Below are 22,990 nucleotides of genomic sequence, written 5' to 3' on the forward strand. Positions count from 1 at the left end.
CAAACTCACTCATCTTTGGGCCTTGCTTTGTGCACTGGTCTGTAGTTATGTTGGAACAGTGAGGGGCCATTTCCAAACTGTTCCCACAAAGTTGAGAACATGAAATTGTCCAAAATGTTTTGGTATGCTGAAGCGTTAAGATTTCCTTTCACTGGAACTAAGGCCCTGAGCCCAACTCCTGAAAAACAAGCCCACACCATAACCCCCCCTCTACCAAAATTTACACTTGTCACAAGTACTGGCCTCCTGGTAACTACCAAACAGAGTCTGTGAAGGTTCTCATTTAAACATAGACTCGTCATTCAAAATGCCAGACTCCAGAGAACACATCTCAATGCTCTAGAGTCCAGTGTTGGCATGGTTTAAACCACTGGATGCAACACTTTGCATTAGGCATGGTGATGTAAGTCTTGGATGTTCAGCCATGGAAACCCTATGGGCCTCAGCATCTATTGAGTGAAGTCTTGGGGATCATCAAGATGTTTTTTTTAATAAATGAGCCGAGCCTTAGTCTTCTTTTGGCCAACAGTAGCTTTCACCTTGGAACTCTCCCATGGATGGAATTTCTGCTCACTCTCTTTCTACTTCATTTTAAAAACTCTGACCTTAAATGAGGTAAATTCTTTACATGTTGTTCTGGGTTCTTTTGTGACCTCCTGGATGAGTTGTTGTCTCTCTGGAGTAATTTTGGTGGGCTGTCCACTGTTCCAATTTTTGTTCATTTGTCGACAATTAATCACCATGGTTCACTGGAGTCCTTAGAGATGGCTTCATAACCCTTTCCAGGGTTGTTTCTGAGCTGTTCTTGAATTTCTTTAGATCGTAGCAAGATATGTTGCTTTTTGAGATGTTTTTGTCAGACGGGTCCAAGGTGTGTTCTTGATGCCACGGGTCTGGGTGGGCTAGTGAAATTGAGCTCAACTTTCCAAAAATGGTTTGACTCACTTCTGGGGACAGCTTCATGTGGTCAATAGAGAAAGGGCCATTTTTTGGCACTTGGATTTATTTTTCAGGCCTTTGTTGCTTTAAAAAAAAAAAAAAAAACTCTTAGATGACCTAAATATCCCTCTTATAAATTCAAATCAAAATTCCCAAATGATGGGAGGTTCTTTAGCTCAGTGCGTTGAGCAGGCCACATGCCAAACGGCTGAGAGAAAAAAAAAACAATACCCCAAATAACCACCGAAGACAGCATGGTGTAAAATATTTACAGGATTTATTTGTTAGCATACAATTTCAAGATGAATTTAGCATTTTGATTTCAACTGAAAAAAAGTTAAATCAGCCGAATTTTACATGTGTATATGATAAATAAATGACATCACTAACTAAAAAAATTAAAGAAACATTTATTTACAAAAATTAAAAATCTTTGTTACTGATGGCATTCAAAGGTCATTACTTGTACATACAGACTTTTTACAAGATGCTTCTGTCAGACTACATTCACAAGAGAAACACAACCAGCTGTACATGCTGTTCAACCTTTGGTAAGGTTTGTTAACACAAACAGCACTGAGGTTCTCCGCAGAGTAAAAATCGTAGTGTTAGATTTCAGTGTGTTAGCAGAAAGTGAACAAAACAAATGATACGGTCTTCACGATGAGGCCCGGTCACACTAGAAATTGGTACAGCGACATTAAGCAGTGGGTCTCTGAAAAACTTTACAGATTAGCAGGACTGAGATGTAGTTACTGTCTAATACCTGGAGATTCTCACAGAAAACATTCAAAGTCAACTAACAAGAGCACTTTTAATACTTCAGTCAAAGGCAAGCTCACAAGATATGATTAAAGTATACACTTATTGAATGCGAGTCAAAAAATAAACAGTAGTCACCAAACATTATGTATAGTCTTCAAAGAAAACGAACCATGACTCGAGGAAGTGCATTTACAGTATGACATGCTAAATACCGAGCGGGCACAAGTTTGGGTTTCTCGACACAAAAGAATATCTTTTTACTGTATGAGACATACAGTAAATTTTTAATCTGGGACTGACTAGAATGTCAGGAACTGGAAATTATAACCTAAAAACTGATGGGGAAACATGCTGATTAAAATACCATGCACCCAAAAAACACACCAACAAAAATAAAGCAAGCAAAGAGGGAGCTCAGGGATGCGGCGCTGATAACAACTGCCTTCCTTACAGCGTGGCTGTTCCATAGAGCGTCATAAAAATGAGTTACCCTGTTTGTCAGCTTTATTGTTTAAAAAGGACCTTCTAAAAAAGGACAGGCATATAGAAAAGGTCAGAGTCCCCACAAATATCATTAAAATCTCTCCAAGATATAAATCCTTTTAGTCCAGCTAAATGCCTTTACTCCTAAAAATGTTCTTTCCATACAACTAAACTGCATTCTACTGTGGTTCAAGGGAAACAAAGACTCAAGTTCAAATATATGTGGGTACTACTCTTGCTTTCTATCTTAGGTGACCAGATAGGCCAAAACTGGTTAAAGATAGAAAAACAGTGGCCACTGTGCTGTCCTGTTTGAGGACCCATGAATTTTTACTGACAGGAAACTGAGCTCACTCCATGCTCTCACGATAGCAAACACAAGGTAGCCGCAGCATAAAGAATAACATCTTCTTCGTCCCGAAATAAAATTCAATTACAAAATAAAAACCAGATTGCATTCTTTAATATTTGGCGTGATTTGTCAGGAAAGTGTTTAAAACAAGTGAGCAGCAGGCTCATCTCTCCTTTGTATTCCATACAGTCAGGATTATTTTTGCAGCCAGAGGAGTCGCCCCCTGCAGGCTGTTAGAAAGAGTGCAGATTTAAGGCACGTCTGAATTTGCTTCTTATTTCAGATCCTGTGCTACTTCTTCGGTAAACATAGTAGTTTAGTGCCTAAACAAGGACAAAAAGTAAAAAAACAAACAAACAAAAACAAAAACACTTCCCATGAAACCAGATTAAGAATGAATTTTAGCTGAATGGGAAGGCAATTTTCTTTTAGAAGGAGATGGCTGTCAGCTGATTACAAGCATATAACACTTTGATACCGGGCTTATCAATGGTGACAGAAAGGCAAGAAATAATGCTAAAACCTGTGAGGCACAACATCTCAAACCTAGTCATGTGAATGGAACATGCATATGACAGTGATGACAGATTGTAGAGACGCAGTATTAAGGTTGCAGGCCTCGGTATTCCTCGGGGGAGGTGGGCTCTGCTGACGGAATGCTGTAGACCCTGCAGCTCCGTGCAGCCCAACAGCTGCTGCAGAAACAGTGACATTAGTTAATGACATAACACACTGACTGAGCATTATGTCAATTCTTCTGTGTTTTATTTAAAAAATAGATACACAGTGTATAGGTGTGGTGTAGCTCCAGGCCAGATTTGCTGCTGCTGGTGTGAGCAGCGAATAACTTAGCTTCATGTCATTTGGGAACATGAGTGGATGGATATTAACATAAAAAACTGAAGGTAAAAGGTTTGAAGTCAAGTTGGTCTAGTTCTTTTTTTCTTTTTTTTTTTACTTCTGTAGTCACAGAAGGTCTTTCAGGCTGCTTTCAAAATGTTAAAAAGCTTCACATTGTTGCTGTGGTGAATATGTATGTCATATAAACAAAAATGTCTTTGGTTATATAAAAGTATATGGTCAGGCACAGGTGCGGTTCTGTTAGTGATGTATAAAGCGGGTATAAACATAATGTAGCGTGCTGCTGTTCGGGAAATGTTCTCAGGATGATTCACATAAGCTGCAGAAACTCAGAAAGTGACACGCGAGTCAAAATGATATTTTCCTTCAGCTTGTAAATACATTTCTTGGCAGGAGACAAAAAAGCCTCCAATTTCAGACAATGAGGAGATCTAATGATGAATACCATTCTTGTTTTCACCTTGTCCAAAATGTTCCCCGCTGACATTAAATACTCTCATGTGTGCAGACTAATTTACAGGTTTGCTGATGTGCTGTGCTGTTTGTACACAGAGCCAAGTGACACCTTATCAGGAGCAGAACATCTCCTGGATGAGTTGCCAGGACACCGACTTGGCACCACCTGCCTCTGAAAGGATACTCAGGAGTCAGCAGCTGTGCACGCCAAGTCTGTTTTTCTACAGTGAACTCATCCCACCGGAGGCCGATCCATCATGCTGCTCAGACCTTCACTGGGAGGCTCACAGCAGCTAAAAATCCACTACAATTAGGACAGAAAATGGGGCTGGGAAAAGAAGGCTCGGGTGTTCTTGATACATTTTTCATTTTTAAGTTTTGAATAATAAGTTTAAAAATATGTAAGACCATAATTGTTTAATTATACTTTCATTCCTAGAAGACTCCAGCACTTAAATCTGTTTTAATCTGTAATTTTTTCCAGTGTTACAACAAATCAAAGGATTATGTGTAACATACAATGGATGGATATTCACATAGTAAAGGTGAGGAAGTTTCATGCAGTAGATGAAGATAAATACTGTGACAGATTCACTGACCAATATGACTAAATGAGACTGATATAAGCCTGGAGGACACAGTAGAAGGAAACAGCAGAATGAAGAGGCTTAAAAACTTTGAGAACACACAGAGAAAATCCATCCGTTAGTCTGCTTACTGCCTGTGGTTTCCGTCTTTGACACTGGCAAAGCTCCAACGCACTTTTCTATCAACAGCTACTTATAAAAATCCTGGGTTTACATTCCTTAACAGGACATGTATATGTATGGAGGCACTCAGCTGGAATTTCAGATGAGAAGATTAATCCCTGTATGCATCAGTGCTGTATTAGTGCAATAGTTTATTTGGTATCTCAAATATTGCCAAGTGCAACATTTTCCTGGTAAAACATTTACTGGGTGTGTCATACTCATCCTCATGGTAATGTCTATGCATCAGTGCAGGACTGGGTCCAGTCCAACCTCTATACAAAAGTGCTTTTCAGTATGATTTGAATCCAACATATCCCTCAGTGAGCTTCCCTGACTTATTCATCTTTCCACACATGAGGGAAAAAAAAAAAAAAGGATTTACTGTAAGAAAGAAAGAAACAATTTATGGGATGAGCTCTTAGGGCATCTGCCAGTGGGGAAGACCAGCAGATATACAAAAGCCATCTGTGGTTGATGATCATAGTGCACTGTCTCAAAGGGTCTTAGCATTAAGAATATAAGGTGAGGTGTTGGGTAGAAAAATCAGTGCAGTGGAATGATTGCTGCTGAGAGTGCTCTTAATGAAACCAATTTTACAACCGGATAAATGAGGAGAAAATTTCATTTGCTGGAACAGATTTCCTTGAAAAATTTCTCCTTGCAAATCACTGACACGCCATCATATTTTAAGCAGTGGATTATTAGTAGCTTCCTCTAACACTTGGTTCTCATTAGGTTTCATTTCCAGTGTAATAAAATCAAAGGACAAGCTTGAAGATGTAATGCAGGACATTCTGTGTCGTGCATGAGTAATCTGAGCTTGGTTTTTAAACACTGCACCATTTGATTGTTGCCAACAAACAAGAAAACCTGCTGATGATGTCTATTCATGTCTATTTGAGCTGGCCATTTTCAGGTGTAAACTCAGAAAATCTACAACAGTAGCAGCAAAGTGTTCATTCTGTTGACTGTCTCTAGCCAACATTACTAAAACAAAGTGAATGAGTAGTTGTCATACTAAGCCATAGATTTACAGTCAGTGTGGAGCGCCGCTGACTGAAAAACAACAGCAATGCTTTAAAGTGCAGCTAAACATAACAGTGATTTACTCCCAGTGAAGTAAAGGACCAGGAAAGAAGGTTTCTATACTTACTTATAATGAGGTACACACACAAAAATAAATTACATGAAAATAAATTAAAGGCAAGCTAGAAAAACCTTGTAGGAACTCTAGTTATTGATTTTAATTAAATAAATGCCCAAGTCTGTCTTTAACATCTGATAGCTTTCATTATATTCTTATAGTAACATGATCCATTAAAGAGGTCCTGTTTGTCAAAATACATAGAATCGGTGGATTTTAACTACTGCTTACTTTGCCATGCGGCAAAAATTCAATTTTATTTATATAACAAAAACCTATGAGCAAACACCTGGCAACAGTGGGAAGAAAAAACTCCCTTTTAACAGGAAGAAACCCCACTTCTGATCTTGTCATGCCATCTTGTTCCATACAGTGACACAATGTTTGGTTGCCAAAGTATTTACCAAATACAACACTGTCTGCATTTAATTGTTTGCTAAGCTTCTTATTTTATTACATTTAAGTATTGGACTGATTTATTGAGCTCTTTACTTTTTTTCTATATTTTACTGAGCTCCCCTACCAGTCAAAAGTTTTAGGAAACCCCAATTTTTCCACTTTTTTATTGAAAATTATGCAGTTTAATGTCTCGTTGGACTCGTTGAAATGAAAGCATAGTACAAATAAGCAGTGGAGTTAAAAAAAGAAATCGTGGAATCAATTTATAGACCAAAATGTATTCCAAATCTTTCAAAGTCCAAATCATCAAAGCAGCCACCTTTGGCAGATATAACAGCTGAACACACCTGTGGCATTCTTTCTACAATAGAAGTCAAATATTCTTCAGAAAGTTCTTCCATATCTGTATCAGAAGTTCCCATAAATGGTTGCTTGTAGGTTGCTTTGTTTTCACGCCTTTGTCCAGTTCATCCCAAAACAGCTCGATGGGGTTTAAGTCTGGAGACTGTGCCAGCCACTCCATGTTTTTTGGCATCTTGGACTTATGTTTTGGGTCATTATCTTGCTGTAGGATGAACCCCTGACCAACTAGGTCCATACCAGAGGGTACTGCATGGCCCTGCAGAATGCTATGGTAACCGCTTTGGTTCAGGGTCCCTCTCACTCTGTACAAGTCACCGACCCTGGAACCAGCAACACAGCCCCAGACCATCACACTTCCTCCTTCATGTCTGACAGTTGATGCCACACACTGTAGGCCTACTCAACGGCATACAAAGGTCCTGCGTAATGAATTGAAGACTTCAAATTTTGATTCATCAGTCCAAAATACCTTCTTCAGTAGTCCAATGGTGGTGTTTCATGGCCAAGGGAGGCCTCTTTGTCTTATTCTGACATCTTAGCAATGATTTTCTTGCTGCAACTCGTCCTGTCAAACCTGCAGCTTGAAGTCTTCTATTCACATTTGAAACCGAGACTTGCTTACTATGATGACTATTAAGCTGTGTTCGAAGCAGTTGTCCTGTGAGCTGCCTATCACGCAAGCTGTTAACTCTCAGAAACTTGTCCACTGATTCAGTTGTGGTCTTGGGTCTGCCAGACCTCTTCCAATTTCTCTTGCAGTTTCTCTGTAGGACAAACCTGCATTTTAAAGTGTTATGATGGTCCGTCTCTCTTCCATTGTTAATTGCAGACAGACAGAGGGCATTGTAAGTAATCCAGAAAAGTTGGAACACCTGTGGGAATTAGTAGCACCAGCTTTCAAGGCTTGATCAACCTCCACTGCTGCAGAACAGCTTTAAATTGCTAACTGTACTATTTCAAGCTATTCATTTGACTTGAACAACTTCAATTGCAATAAATAACTGAAAAAAAATGGGGTGTTCTAAAACTTTTGACCGGTAATGATATATATATATTTTTAACCTTTCTGAGCTATTTTTTCTGGTGTTTATCTGCATGAAGGAACTTGTCTGGTTTATTACTATTTTATCAACTCTTTTTGCACTTTCATAATCATAACAATAAAGATATATTAGCTTTACTAAAAGGTACATAATGTTCACTAAAGAAAATCATTCATTTTTAAAGTCAGACGACTCTGAGTCAGAGGATTTATGCACACATTTTAAAATTTTTTTTACCAATATTTAACACATGTTTAAAAAAAATTACAAACAGCTGTAGATATTTATTAAAAATAGTATGTTTGAAAAAAAATCTGATCATCTCTACTCAATTAGGATATAAAGTATGTAACATACAGCTAATTCTAAGGTTTTGTATATCAGAGAATAATAAAAATAGACAAAGTTTGTGAAGAGATCAGACCATCGGATCACTTCAGGTCATTTAAGTCCTCCCTCTGAAACAGCATACTTTTACATAACCTATGTAAGCCCCTATTGTTTATTCTGCCTCTTCAAATTACAAATGTTTACTGAACTGGTTGAAAGAAAATTGAACGGGTTTATTTGGCATAGATGACAACATCAAGAATAGCAGCAAAGGTCATTTTTGACTTGGAGTCAATAAATAAAGTGGGTTTATGACAAGAATATAGCACTCCATATTAGTCTGTTTTGTTTTAGGGGTTTTTCCCATCATATTACAGCTGTAAGTTTTGCTTTCTAATTAGTTTTCAAGCTTATTTTCAGCAGATCAAAAGTCTGCTCTCAAACTGAAGCCTTTAACGGCCCTCGCCCACTTTCTCCAGACACAAATGTGGTAGGAACCCATTGGCCAGAAAAGTAAACAAGGAAATAGGCCATTTTAAGTAGAATGTGATAATTGTTTGATTACATCGAGTTAAGGAAATGTGACTGCAGGGAGATTGCTTTGGTGCTGAACGGGCACGTTTTCTCTTTTCTGGTTCAGTGGCGGGGTTTGGCTCATGCATGTGCTCTGGACAGTGAGCACATAAATCCCTCAGTGAATATATGACAAAACCTGAAGTCATAAAATAAGCAGAATTCTCCATTAGAAGCTTTATGAAACTGCTCTCATGGCGCTGATATTACTCACATTACACTTTGATGTGGGATTTTTCTTTACAGCAGAAGCATTCTGCATGAGAACTGTGGCACATATGGGGAGAGAAGTCACTTTTATTACTGCTCTTTGACTCCAACCCTTTGGGTTTCATAGCTGGGAAATGTATCAGCATGCTGTAAAACCAGAGCATCATTAAATCTGTAACAGGACCAAAGTCCTCTTTATGTGTGAAATTTCTAATTATGAGACTCACCATGTTAGCTTTTATCTAGTCAGGCTTCTGTCTTCAAAGATGGTGATTTCAACCTTGATGGGAATCTGTCAAGGAAATGGAGCTGCAGAAAGTCTGGATACATCAAATTAAAATGTAAATTCTCTCTCTCTCTCCAACGTGTGTGTTGAACCCCGTTCAGCTATCTTAGTGAGGACCCTCATTGACATAATGGTTTCCCTAGCCCCTTACCCTAACCCTAACCATTAAAAATGAATGCCTAACCCTAACCCTTACCCTAAACCTAACCATAACCTAATTGTAACCCTGACACTAAAACCACGTTTTGAGCCTCAAAAATGCCTTTAAATGCCTTCAAAAGTGTGAGGACCGGGTTGTGTGTCCTCACAAGTGACTGCTGGTTCTCACAAGTATAGTAGAATGCAGATTTCAGTCCTCACAAAGATAGCTAGACAAGAACACACACACACACACTAAATAAAAACTGTTTATCAATTCTCTTATTTTTTTCCTCTTTCCATGTTTTTGTGTCAACTAAAGATACAAGTTTGACTGTAGCTACCTCTATCACACTGGTAGGCTCATCAGTGAGACTTTCCATCTCAACTTCTTACCAAGCATTTATTGGAGTATTTAATAATGTCAGGGTCAAGGCTATGGATATGAAAATATTACATATGCCAGGCAGGAGGAAAAGAGGAACAGCACAGAGATGTTTCAAGGACGCAGACATTTCTTTTCTTCTTTTTTTTAAATTAAGTTGTCTTTTCCTATCTTCAGGAAAATCTCATGAATCTTCCATGTTTTTTTGTCTTATGCAGAAACAGAAAATATCAAAGGGTTTACCAACCGTTTCGTTTAATTATCCATTCTAACTCCAGTTTAATAAAGATTGTTAAATCTTTCACAACAAATGTAGCCAAAGCCCTTGGACACAGTTTCTTTCCTGTGTTGTTTTTCCTTATCGAATGAAAGCCAATTTTAAATGAGTGCTCAAAACCAAAGCATTTAAGTGAGTAATAATTACAAACTTACTCTAAAAACTTTCAGTAGACAGAGCAGCATTTTTACTTTGCCAGTTTCATCAGTGTCAGATTAGATGTAGCACTGAAAATGTCAGTAAAGCATGGCCTTGCTAAAGGAGTCAAACACCCTGCTAGTTGAGATTTAAACAAAAATGTATTTGTAGGCATCTTCTGAGATTATTCGCTTTATTCTGTTAATGAGCACTTCTCATTACCGTAGTACCGACCACTGACTGGTGTCAGTGATTTTAACAACCGATCCTCTGAGCCTGAAGTGTTAATGTGTGACCTCAGTGGATCGTGCTTAGTAAGGCACATTACTGTAATGCTTCCTCAGATTGGGATGTGGGAAGTTTGGAGGCTCTTTGTGGTGTTCTTCCAGTTATTCCTGAATAGGGTTTGTGAGATGGAATGTAGCGCTGTCCTGCTGAGGAAAGCTGCTGTCATTAAAGAGTTTGCTTGGTCTGGAACAATGCTAATGTGGGTGGTACTTGTCAAAGCAACACCCACATAAATTCTGTGACCCAAGGGTTCAAAAGCGCAACACTGCATATCAGAACAAATGTTATTTGTTTACTTCGACTGTTTAAATGTTGTGGCTGAAGCGTATACGTGAAGGCAGGAACAGATAAACTGTCGGAACAGCAGAATTCAAGACACTTGATAAATTGACGTCATGGCTAATTACAGCCATCCCAGTAGCACATAGTAGCCTGACATCAATCCCCATCGGACGACACTTTAACTTCATGTTATTTTAACACCAGCAGTTCTCATAGTGTTGTGTTCCTGTGTTATAAAAAAAGTAGGGGGTCTGGCCAGCAGTAGCTTCTGATTTTTCAAGGGTGCAGTTGTGGTGGCAGCAAACCACTGTCAAAAGTCACAGCAACTCTCAACCCCTTGCTACTAGAGGAAACGGTACATTTTCAGAGTCCAGATGGTAAAATGAAGCAGGCGTACTAGACAGTTACAAATACGATCAGGTTTCAACGGCTCAAATGTTAAAACCATGGTTCAGGTGAGGCATTCCTGTCAATCTCCCAGTGTTCGCGTGCCAAAGTCAGCAGGGCTCTTGACAGTGCTGGTGAAAAAATCCAGATCACTGTCAAAACTATAAAATCATAAGCAGGAGTGGGAACAAAGCTCAGCTGGTAACAATTTTGGTCATATTTTGTTATCCCTAATCTCCTATTGCTGCCCAGTTGCAATTAATTGGGATGTTGAGTCACCCCACACATGCATACGCTGAGACAGGATGTTGGTGCACAGATGCTATAGATTACATATTAACTTTTATCTGGTGTTTTTACAGGTTATCCCTACACAGTGCTGGATTTCCTGTAAGTTGCCTGTGACTGCTGCTTTCCATTTTCATCCAGCAGTTAGTGGGGGTGGAAGGCCTGTAAATCACTACATCTATTAGGTCATTGTGAAAGCTCCTTGTTCTGCTTAAGATGTGGTCCGATTACGTTCACATTTCATGATCTCAGCGTATGTTTAACAAGTTGAAGTTCACCAAACTATTCACTGCACAATTCCCTTTTCCCGTACATCCTCATTCTTGCACAAGACTACTTTTCTTGTAAAAACATAGTGCCATTTAGCCTTAACTGTGTTTTGATTTTGTTTGTTAGCAATCCGAGTATAAGGTTCCTCTTTTTCATCTACTGTGTGCTCTAATTAGAAAGAAAAGAACTGAAAAGTGCTCGATTTGTTCTGTTTGTATTGACACAAAATTATAGGATACGACCCGCAGGCCTCTCTCGATGGGGTCAGTGAGCAGTAGGCCTCGCGGTGCATAGATCTTGTCATTCTGTTCCTGAATGTACTTTGCAATTTTCTTCAAAACCTAAAAAAAAAGAGAAACGAGAAAGCACTTTAATACTCAAAGCAACTACAGACTGAAAGTCAGTAGCCAAATAAGAGATCCTGACAAGGTCTGCATGTAATACCAAGCGTACTGGGGATATATACTTACTTAGCACCTGCATTTTATTACTTAGATTATGAGAATGTTAGTATGCAGCTACTGGTATTAAACATAAGTGCCTTGAGGCAACTATTGTTGTGACTTTACAATATACAAGTGCTAGAATAAACTGAGGGGAACACTTGGAGGCCAAGGTAAAGCCTCAAAGTTCAGCTTTAGCCTAATACAGTACACAGTTGTTGATGTCTGTAAGTCCGGATTGAATAACACAATATGCGCTCTCCTCTTTATTCACTCTTAAATTTCAAATAGTGATAGATTGTTTAAAGGTTTCTATGTGCATCAAAAAATGCAAGAAAATGTATTGTCTAGCATTCAGTAGTGGTGGTCAATCTTGTTTTACAGTAGTACACATTGGCTAGTTCAGATGCTAAGCCATTCTACTTTGGTTTGATGAGTTTAAACAAAAACTCTCTGGGCAGCTCTACTGCTTTCTTTCACGTTGGGCTAAGAGCTGATGCTACACCGAGTCAGTACTCCATCATCAGGTAATATTTACACAAGGTTGTGGTTAGGCCTCAGTCACAGGGGCCTGAGACAAGTTGGCAACTACATGGCAACCACCATTCACTAGGGGAAAATGACTATTCATCAGCTGGTTGGAAGTGGTTGCAGGATGTTTCTCACAGTTGCTGTGAAACTGACTAAGCCTTAGTCAAGCAGGTCCAAAGACTGTAACTGACCCCACGGTGATCACTTGTTGCCAGGGAAAAATGTGACTTGTTGGCAAGTAGTTGCAGAAAGCTGCTTGATATCAATAGCTTGAAATTGGTAGCAGGGGTATACTTGGCTGCACTGATAACCTTCTCACAAATCTTGTAGTCACTAGTAGATTAGTGTGGTTACCTGCTGTTTGCACTGAAGGCAACATCTTGTCTGCAAGCACTTGTCAACTGTGTGATGCAACCCAGAAACGAAGATTGCTTGCCTTCATAGTAAAAGCTAAACCTTTTGAAACGTATTGGCGTAAATCGCATTAGGAAAATAGTTTCCATTTCTGGTTTGCATAACCCTTTTTCCAAGTTTCATTACTACTCTGTTGATAGCCAGAGAGTGAGTTAAGAAAAGCTCTAATCATCCACACAAACTATGGAGTGTTGTGTGGATGATTACAGCAAGTCTTGCTTTCCTGCTGTAGATGCCGTTGCCACAATCAAACCAGCAGTCGCTCTGACAAAGCACACAACCAGAGAATCTGACAAGCCAACCCACCACATTCTTGAGCGGATAACACACTCCATCTTCACTTTGGTAACAACCAGTACATTTAAATTCCCTGATTTTATGAGTACTCATGAAACCCAAATCAAGGAAAATATTTTTCCAGTTCACTCCTGTCCAGTAAAACAAATTCGCAAGATTCCACTGCTACATTTATCCTTCTATAAACTGCAAATAAGGAATTTTAGATACATGAGAAACTTATATACAGTCATAACCCTGTTACTAGTTTAATGGTCAGCAGCCAAGGTTAAAACTTCCCACAGCAGCAACACAACTTCCCAAACCCACCATGAATTTCAATTATACACTATGCTATTTATGTATGTTCGCGCTGCAGTCAGTCTACATTTCTACTACAAAAGTTTTGAACTGATTTTAACAAGTTATTCGATATGTTTAAATCTGATACATTTCTTTTATTTACCCATGATGACTATTAGGTACTTTTCTATTTAAGAAATGCTAGAAAGATCTCAGACGTTTTCCTCTAAACTAGTGCATGAAAAGTTTTTTTTTTTTAAATCAAAAATTCAATAAATGTCTTTGTTCCAGCTTTTTAAAAACTGATATGTGCTCATCTTTGTCTTCAGTGGTATGTCAAAAGCAAGCAATATGAACATGTAACCTTGGGCTTTAAGAAACTGTGATAAATAATTCTTATAACTTTTCTTAGATCTATAGACTATAAGGGGTGTCTATAGATTGGGGTTGATTTGGGGTGGCTGTGGCTCAGGTGGTAGAGCAGATCAGCTACTGATCGGAAGGTTGGTGGTTCGATCCCTGGCTTCCCCAGTCTGCAGGCCAAATATCCTTGGGCAAGATACTAACCCCGAGTTGCCCTCCGATGCGTTCATCGGAGTATGAATGTAGTTTACGTTGCACTTGAGTTTAGAAGTGAATGGGTGAATGAGGCATGTTGTATAGAGCGCTTTGAGTACTCCGGGAGAGTAGAAAAGCGCTATATAAGAATCAGTCCATTTACCATAAGAAAATTCAGATTAATCGAGCAAACAGTTTGCAGATTACTGAATTATTCAACAATGAGAATTCTAATTAACTGTGGCCTCCAATGTTTGATAGCTGGCTTTCATTTTTATATTATCAATGAAAACTGAAGAAATGTATCCGTTTTATAAGACCCTGAACAAAACCTGAATACGCTTTTGAATATGACAAATTATATCTTCATATATTCCCACTGATTTTAGAAGATGAGAGGTTTTTGATTCAAACAATTCAGGCATTCTTCATCTTTCCAGCAGCTGCACAAAAACAACAGAGTTGGAACCTCACTCTGCTGTCACAGGAGTTTGGAGAGGGGAAGGTGTCGACAACAGCATGACAAGGCAAATAACACACACAGCAGGGCTTTGCAGAAACATCTGAGTGGATATGTGGACTCATACTGGTCTATAGAGAGTATGCAGCGGTGTTTACCAGAATCACTGAAGAAAAGAACTTCTAAATGCTCAGAAACTCTCAGTTTCTTGACTTCTGCTTTGATAGGGGTGCTTACAAAGGAGTCCACTTTGGATCTACAGCTGGAAAGTGTTGTGAAGCCAATCATTTTTTGAGTCAATCAGACACAATTGTATTTTTTCTTTTTTTTTTTCTTTATGTCTTTATTTATTTTTTTACAAGTTTTGATTATAGTAAAATACATTTCTGTAAATACTCAACTTCACTCACCCACTTCACTGAGACCCATCACTGATGAACCCTCTGAGCAGTTTAACTCCAAATAAAAAGGCCCTGCAATCCATGCTCCCTACACAAGTGTAAATGTTCCACAAGATTTTACTGGAAAACAGGCGGGTCAAATTCCACATTTAAATTAGCTGAATGCATCGTTTTTAATGAGAAAATCCAAAAAGCTTCATGTTGATAGAATAATCCTTCCAGATTGTGAATTTTCTGTGGCTGCATCACTTTTTCCATACCAACACATCAGATTTGGGGAAACAGAAGAACTGCTTTCTCTAACGTGACAAGACACAGACACACAAGGTCCCTGCAGCTCCCTTTCCTTGTTTTATGCAACATGGAGTATTTCTAACAATTTGAATTTCTTTATATTTCTTCTACATGCATTGCTTCTTGGCAGCTATTTAAACACCAGCCGGGGACCGAGGGCAGATACTTTAAACACTGTCGAAATTACTTTTAAATCATCCAAGCTCCAATAGACCCAGCCAGCCAACATTTGAACAAAGTTGCACAGTATGACTCATTTTAATGACAATTTCTGTAAAATTGATTGAAAAAACAAAACAAAACACAACTTATTTTAAATCAGCAATTATTAGTATCATAAAAATCCTCAGTTATGCTTTAAAGGAGGCAAAGCCAAAACACCTGTACATTTTTATGCATAGATTAAATTTTAATGTTGAAAACTCAATACATCTGAATAGCTTTTGTATACACTATTTATTTTTTTGCTAAATAATTTATTCCCATCACTCTTATGTTAAATGTTTTCATGTTTCACAATAAAGAAGCTTCAAAACTTAACATTATATTCAAAACAAATCCTACCTTCTCATAGTGCGTCTCCATACACAGGAAGACTGTGTACGCTGTGAGGCAGGCCAAACAGCCTTCAATATATGACTGGCTACCCAGCTTCTCGGCCTCAGCGTACATGTTGTTCAGCGCCCTCACCGTTTCCTCAAACTGCTGTTTGTCGATCTGAAATACGAGGAAAGACAAAAGGGTTAAAATTGAGGCCCAGAGCCAGGCGTAAATTTGATTAGTAGTGTGAGTGTGTTTAGGATATCTGAGTGGAAACACAATCTCCTTAGCACCAGATCGTTTTCTTCCATTCTTTCCATTTCTAGATAAATGAGGAGCTGAATTTTCTTGGACTGGTCATATATCAAGGGAATACTGGGCTTCCTTCCTGCCTTTGGAAACACCTCTTGAAATGACTCGGATACCTTGGCCGTGTGCTCCGTGAATGTTTCCACTTAATAACAGACAGGACAAACGCGGTGAAAGCAGGACACACGCAGTTCTGGAATATTTCTCCTTCTCCAGTGGCACAAAGTAAGATAAAGACACCGCCGCATTTTGGTGTCCTTTAGACAGCTTTTGGGATACAAGAATACTGAGAATTCATTGAATGTAGGCTTACCAAAAGGAAAGCTGACAGAGTGTGATGAATTACTGGTTTCACAGGCCTTTTTTCACTGGGGTGTTGACACTAGTCGCATGTTAGTATCCAAGAAGCTTCTGTGATACTAAGGGGAAATGATGGTGCTTCCGACCAGACTAGACGAGAAACCAGCCAAGGACCTCCTGAACCTCTGAAAACCCTCCAAGTTTTTCTTTCCCTCTGTCTGAAGTATCCAACAAAAGGCTCCGAGATATTAGCGGTCTTAGACGTGTTTGTTACTCACCAACCAGAGCCAGGGGTTTTCCTGACTCAGAATTGGCCTTCAGTGGTGACTTTTACATTGCAGTAAGTGCTGTCAGCCTGCCTGCAATGACTCTGTGGAAACCTATGCATTTCCCTGGTTATTCTGTCCATTAATAAAGACAATACACACAAGTCCTACGTGATGAAACACACCGAGCTGTGTCCCATCTTCAGCAAACAAAAAAACTAAACAAAAAACATCACTGACAGGAGTAAACATGAGTTACAGGGTAAAAATGTACTGTAAGAACTGTATTTACAAATTATAAAGTTCAGTTTCAGAGTCCTCCTTCCAACCATCACATTTACAATTTTCTCACCAGGGAGGCTTTTCAACATCTGGCATTTGGTGGACTGGCTGTTTACAAGCTCTGAATTTAATGCTGGCTGGGCTACAAGAATAGGTTTGCATGGTTTTTTTGGGAGTGCCAAAAACTTCTCTATGTAAGAAAAAACCCTGAGAGCCTCTGTTTCTCTTTAAATTCACCAATTAAGAGGCTGCAACTAAAACCCCACTTCTCCGAATGTCCATCTTTCCATTATGTGTGATCTGCCCATATCACTGTTCTTGAGATGTTAGATGAGAGCACAACGGTGAACGGGGTTTACAAATCCAATTAAGGAAGAGAGCGTTCTCTTAATTGCAGCTGTCGCTTAATATAACATGAACAGTCAATTAATGAAAAACCCTTTGAATTTTTTGGCAAGCAAGCTGCCAGATGCATTTAGAAGTCCGAGTGCTTTCCCAGTTCTTTGGCACTACTTTCAACAAGCATTCAGACAGGAAAGAGACCTGAAAAGACTGAAATGGAATAGACAAAAAAAGACTGCTTGAGTACAACTCTCCGATCAAAGACTCGATTGCCTTGCTTACTTACTTCAAAAATCTCAAATCCACAAACACAATCTCAAGGTTTGACTCTAATGACCACTGTTTAGGTAACCCAGCCTCCAGCATGTTTAAATCCAATAAACAGAGTAAGTACATCTATTCCGCCCCCCACACTGATCCATTCAACATCACATCTGATATTGGCCTGATTATGGCCTGTCGCATGTTTACAACAGTTAATCATTAAAATCTGTTTAAGTTACTGTTTCATGATGGATGAAAACCTACAGTTCTGTGCTAAAGTCTTGAGCCAATCTGTCATTTCTTCATATTTTGCTACAAAAAGGGGAAATAGTTGCATCGATTTATGTGCAACATGCACGGAAAATCTGCAACTGTATACAGCTTGAAAGTCAATATTTGGTATGCCCACCTTTATTCTTCATCAGACTGAACTCTATTATTCAAGCTTTAACATACTTTTTTAATTTAATCTTTAGAACCCAATTTCGCTTCTTTAAGGACGCTTCTTGACTGTCGTTCTTCCACTGAGAACATTACTGATGAGGCTTCAGTGAGCAATAGCTGGATCAACTAAAGGACCAGATGCATCTCCCTGCATCAAGTATCTGATGATTTTTCTTATATTTCTTAAGGACATGACTTTCAGATGTTTTTCATCTTTTTTAGGGCTGACACGTCTACTTTTTTCTCCACTTATCCAACTTCCTCAAGGCACCCTCAAGTTAGCTGTCTTTTTTTTTTTTCTTACACCTTAATGATTCAAAGGTCAGCGTTAAGCAGTTTAACAAAAAAAAAAATCCCTCTAAAAGTGATCAGGTACGAGGACTTGACTGAAAGTGAGCTAAAAAGCAGCCAATGTCCAAAGAAAAACATTGAACGGCTGTCAGAAATCCTGGAGAACTATTGCTCAAAACCAATTTTTAAAAGAATTTAAGGAGCAGGCTTTCTTGCAAAATAAAATATAAAGAAATGAAGGGTGGCTCAAGAATTTAGCGCACTACTTTTACATCTTCATTTGGGAGAACTCACGATATCCCAACAGAAAGAATAATGAGTTAGAATTTTGGGGGTCTTGTACGACAGTTCCTTTAGTTCTCTGAGGCTGACCGAAATGAGCACAGTGTTCTGCCAGCCGCTCAGCTTTTTTTCTGCTGTTAAGCTGTACACAACAATAACAGCAAAGCAAAAGTGGAGTAATGTTGCCTGTGTAACTGATAGATGATTGGCAAGGAGGCAGGATCAGACCTCACAGAGGTAAAAGAAAAGGTTTTAAAAATCACTGTGCCAAAATTGGGCACAGTGACACTCAACATGTTACACACAAAACTACCACGTCTTCTGAGGCCACCATCGCTAGTTGTATTGTTTCCCATTCCTCCCATTGATCTGACTGGCAAACTTTCTCACACTGGCCTTTCCATGTGCCATTTGCTTTGTCTTAAAATGATATTTACTTCACCAGAAAAATGGGACTCTTGAGATTTAAAATCTCTTTTGCAAGAGTATTCTGGCATGACAGGCAGCAGTTCAATCAGTAGAGGTTCCATAACAGTACAAACAGTGATAAACACATGAGTATATGCATATAAATAAAACATCAGAAACATCAGAATAATAAACTTAAAAACTAAGGAGAAACATTTGAATATTTATTCATCACGGTCACTGGAGGTCAATTGTGCGATGGCTAGCCAGATGTGACTTCCTCAATGTTGTTTAGAAATACCTCGAATTCATTTAGTTCGACCAGATGCAGTTGATACCAAGCAGAGGAAGTTTGCATTTAAACCCCTTTGACCTTCAGTTTAGAGGTAAACTTTGTGATTTCAAATTCATCTATTCGTTTTTTCGCCGAGCAGGTACACTGATCATTTAAAAGAAGAACGCTGCAAGTCCGTCATCGCTCAAGCACCAGTACAAACGGTTATGGGGCCTATGCTGAGTTCCCAGTTGGCAGGAACGAGGCTTTATTATTGTGCACAACAGCAAACAAATGAGGATCCCATATAGCAGAAATGTCACCCCCTGGGAGACAAGTCAGCCAACTTTCTGTTTTTTGTAGTTTTAAAAGGTGCTACACAAACAAATCTTTCTTTATTACTTAATGTAAATAATAAATCCCAGTCTATGACAACTGCTTGCAATAAGGAAAAGTTTAGAGCATGCTAACTTGCGCAAAACAAGGGTAACTACATGGCAGAAATCAGGAACTGGAGCAATAAATTAGCCTCAAAGAATATAAGGCTTTATTAAAGCAAACATCTTCAAAGAATGGCATAAATTATTGTCCAAAAATTATTGCCACTTAATGGTTTGGTTTTATACTCCATATTTCATAAACTGGAATTACAGTAGATCATTAAAAATATATACGGGAAAATCTTTTTTATGACGGGGACTTAAGCATTTACTTCCCAGAGGAAATCCATTCTTTACTTTGTCCAGCTGTTCCGTGTCTGTGTGTGTATCTGTGTGTGTGTGTGAGAGAGAGAAAACTGAATCCTACAGGAAAAACATGGTAGACCACCCAGTCCAGAGGGAAGTGCCAATAAACCACCAGCGAGCGGTTTAAGTGATGTGAAGCTGCTCTTTTCATGTGGTACGACCATTTTTAAAAGTGCAGCTCTCTGTCCTGCGAACTCTGAACTGTTGGTGCTGCCACCGGCTTTAATGTGGCGTGCAGCCTGTTCCTGTTCAGTCTCTGCAGCCTACTCCTCCTTTTAGCCCACCTCCACTGTAGGTCGCATAAGGACAAAATCCAGCAGGCTGCTGTTGACAATCCTGCTGTTCCATGTTTTGGCTCCATGTTCACACTCAGCTGTGTTCTTTTGTAGCTAGTGACAAAATAGTGCTTCTGCACTCCTCAGTATGGATAATATGCAGTGTTTTGTTTCCAGCTTATCAAAATAATATATATAACAAACAAGCAAACAAAAAAAAAGGACACAGGATGCGGAAAGATAAGTTATCTGTTTAAGCAGCCGAAGTCATGTTTAGAAACACTGTGGAGTAGCAAGACCTACCCTGTTCTCCAGCTCAGAGGGGAACTTGGTCTGGAACTGGCACATGGTGCCACTGGAGTAATCTCTCTGAATGAAGACTTTGGCAGTGATGGCAGTCTGCTGCCTCATGTCCTGCAAGCTGTGAGTCTGTGGAAAGACAACCGTTGATATATGCCCACAATACAATACACCTAATACACAGCAACCAGGTTTAGAAGTGCATAAATCCATAAACTGTACAACTGATATGCAGCCAGTAAAAACAAAAAAACAAAAAACAAACAAACAAACAAAAAAGTTAAGGAGCTTATTTGTGTCTGTGACACATTCTGAATATTTTTAGGCACAAATTTAGAGTTTTCAGTGACTTAAAATATTTTTGATATATTTTAACATTTTTCATGTGGCATTTTAACAAACATTAAACTGTTTAAGCTTTTTAGAGTTAAGCAAGCCAGCTTTTTTGTTTATTCATTTTACAGGCAAAACTAGTCATACACTATTACATGGACTGTTAATGGATTTCTCATGTTCGCTTTTTGTATTAATTACAGCAACAATACAAATTCAATATCTTCTATAAAATGTTTTCGTGATTGCTTCTATCCAAGGCTGTGAACAGTTAATCTGATTACAGAAGTAAAGTTTTTACAATTGATTGTAAAACTTTTATATTCAAGTGTGTGTGTGTGTGTGTGTGTGTGTGTGTGTGTGTGTGTATGTATGTATGTGTGTGTGTGTGTGTGTGTGTGTGTTGTGTTGGGGGGGGGGGGGGGCTCCCACAAGCTAATGTCTGTTTTCCTCACGACTGTTGATTTTTATTTCTTATACTGAAGTCACAACCATTATGTTAGCTGACATATCCTATTATCCACTAATTACCGTGTGTTAACAGCAACTCTCTTAGTCCTCATCAGCTTCTCTCTCTCTCTCTGTCACTCTCATTAAATTAATTTTAACAGTTCTTAGGAAGCTCGGCTCCACTCCCCCCATGACACGTGTGTTTGAGGAAGTTCATGAACTGTGAGACTTGGGAAAAACTCTCAAACTGACTAAACTAAATAAATAATGTAAACCTATCTTTATTTTTTTCCCCTGTATTTATCCCGATCCCATTGTCATTTATTTGTTTTGTTTTACTTTACAAATTAGATAAGAATGCCGAGCCTGATGTTGCCATGAATGTGTGCTTGGGTCAGGGTGACTTGAACGTGCCCACATTCCTGCTCGTTTTTTCACAATAACACCATCTACGCATCATTAAGGTACTTCAAGCAGATCTGAAAAGTACAGCAGGGCTGACCACTCATGTGTGTTGCAGACAACAACAGATGCCAAATTGTAACCCTGACTTTAACATAAAAGAACCGTTCCCGGTGTCTTCCTAAAAATGAAGACATCAGCAGATACCTGATGCCAAAGTATCTGAAGAATATGACAACTCTCCCGGTACTTATGGCCTCAACAGTACGTGGTTATGCGACCTTTCATTACCATTAGCTACTTGTACCAAACATGTTACGAACACATGTTAAGTCTGTGCTGGAAGTGTTTGCTTTCAATGTTAGGGCATGTCTTCCTTCTTTGGACTGATCTGTGCTGGTTTACCGACAGAAGATTATGGCATTACACTCGTGTCACCATCTTGACATTATCACCCTTCTCTGAGCAGCTGTTTATCATTTAGCACCTATAAGCAAATCAAACCCAGCCAGCTTTATCTTTAGCTTATACACACAGCTCTGCTTGGTTAAATTACGCAGTTTCTGGATATGTGCGTCGATCTACTGCTAGCTTATTAGGAGAGATGCTACTAGAGGTAAACACTGGCCAGACAACTTAGGTCCAACCAGTGAGCTGGCAGGCTAACACCGGTCCACTTTCCCTCTGTTTTTTCGTTAAACACACTCCCGGGCAACTCAACAGCAATTAAACTATTACCACACCGCAGACATGTAAAAATGAGGGTTTAAATCACAGTTAGCTTACCTCTGCCATTCTTTCTTCTTTGGTTTCACTCGTGGACGACTAGCCTATGAGCCAGGTTTGTACCGCCACCTATTGTACCGGAGTATATAGCAGGACATTATCGAGGAGGCCACTCTGAAAGGATTCCAATAAAAGTCTTTGTAGTTGTAAATAACTTGTTATGTGACGAACAAACTGTTGATTTTCCACTCTCTTACCGTATCTTGGCTATTTAATACCCTCTCAGCAAATGTATTCCTTTTATTTTAACATATGTTGGTATTCAAAACCATCTATTCTGTTGTCTAAGGAGCTTGGAAAGAAAAGCATCTGAAGACGTTTCACCTCTCATCTGAAAAGCGTCTTCAGTTCTAAGAGCAATTGGTGGAGAGTCCCAGATTTTAAGCCCTATGGGAGTGTCCGCAAGAGGGTCATCAACCCCCTCTTCCTCCTCTCCCTACACAAGCCAAGGTGTGAAAAAAGGTCTGGGTCACAATCAGCTAAGGTTTTAGGTGAACCCATTGTGAAACCTAGCCCTATCATGTGATTTACTGAGGTCAAGCTCCTTACACTACGATGACCTGGATGACTGAGAATCTTCACAGACACATCTATTCTGTAGATAAAC

At 39.1% G+C, this 22,990-nt stretch overlaps 1 protein-coding gene across 2 annotated transcripts; it reads right to left on the reverse strand.

Annotated features, from left to right (window-relative positions):
* Window positions 1-1,199: 1,199 nt before the first annotated feature.
* LOC100706130 (golgin subfamily A member 7) lies at window positions 1,200-22,469 on the reverse strand. Of its 2 annotated transcripts, none has more exons than XM_003448574.3 (6): window positions 22,384-22,469; window positions 20,416-20,541; window positions 15,654-15,806; window positions 11,649-11,750; window positions 8,898-8,950; window positions 1,200-3,231 (listed from the first exon to the last, which is right to left on the reverse strand). In XM_003448574.3, the coding sequence occupies exons 1-5, from the start codon at window positions 22,390-22,392 to the stop codon at window positions 8,909-8,911; spliced, it is 432 nt and encodes a 143-aa protein (XP_003448622.1). In that variant the 5' UTR covers window positions 22,393-22,469; the 3' UTR covers window positions 1,200-3,231; window positions 8,898-8,908. The 2 variants fall into 2 exon arrangements, with proteins under 2 accessions (XP_003448622.1, XP_005472982.1); XM_005472925.2 differs by having other exon boundaries at window positions 1,200-3,234.
* Window positions 22,470-22,990: the final 521 nt, after the last annotated feature.

The sequence above is a fragment of the Oreochromis niloticus genome, linkage group LG12 (assembly GCF_001858045.2).
Source record: "Oreochromis niloticus isolate F11D_XX linkage group LG12, O_niloticus_UMD_NMBU, whole genome shotgun sequence".
NCBI classification, from domain to species: Eukaryota; Metazoa; Chordata; class Actinopteri; order Cichliformes; family Cichlidae; genus Oreochromis; species Oreochromis niloticus.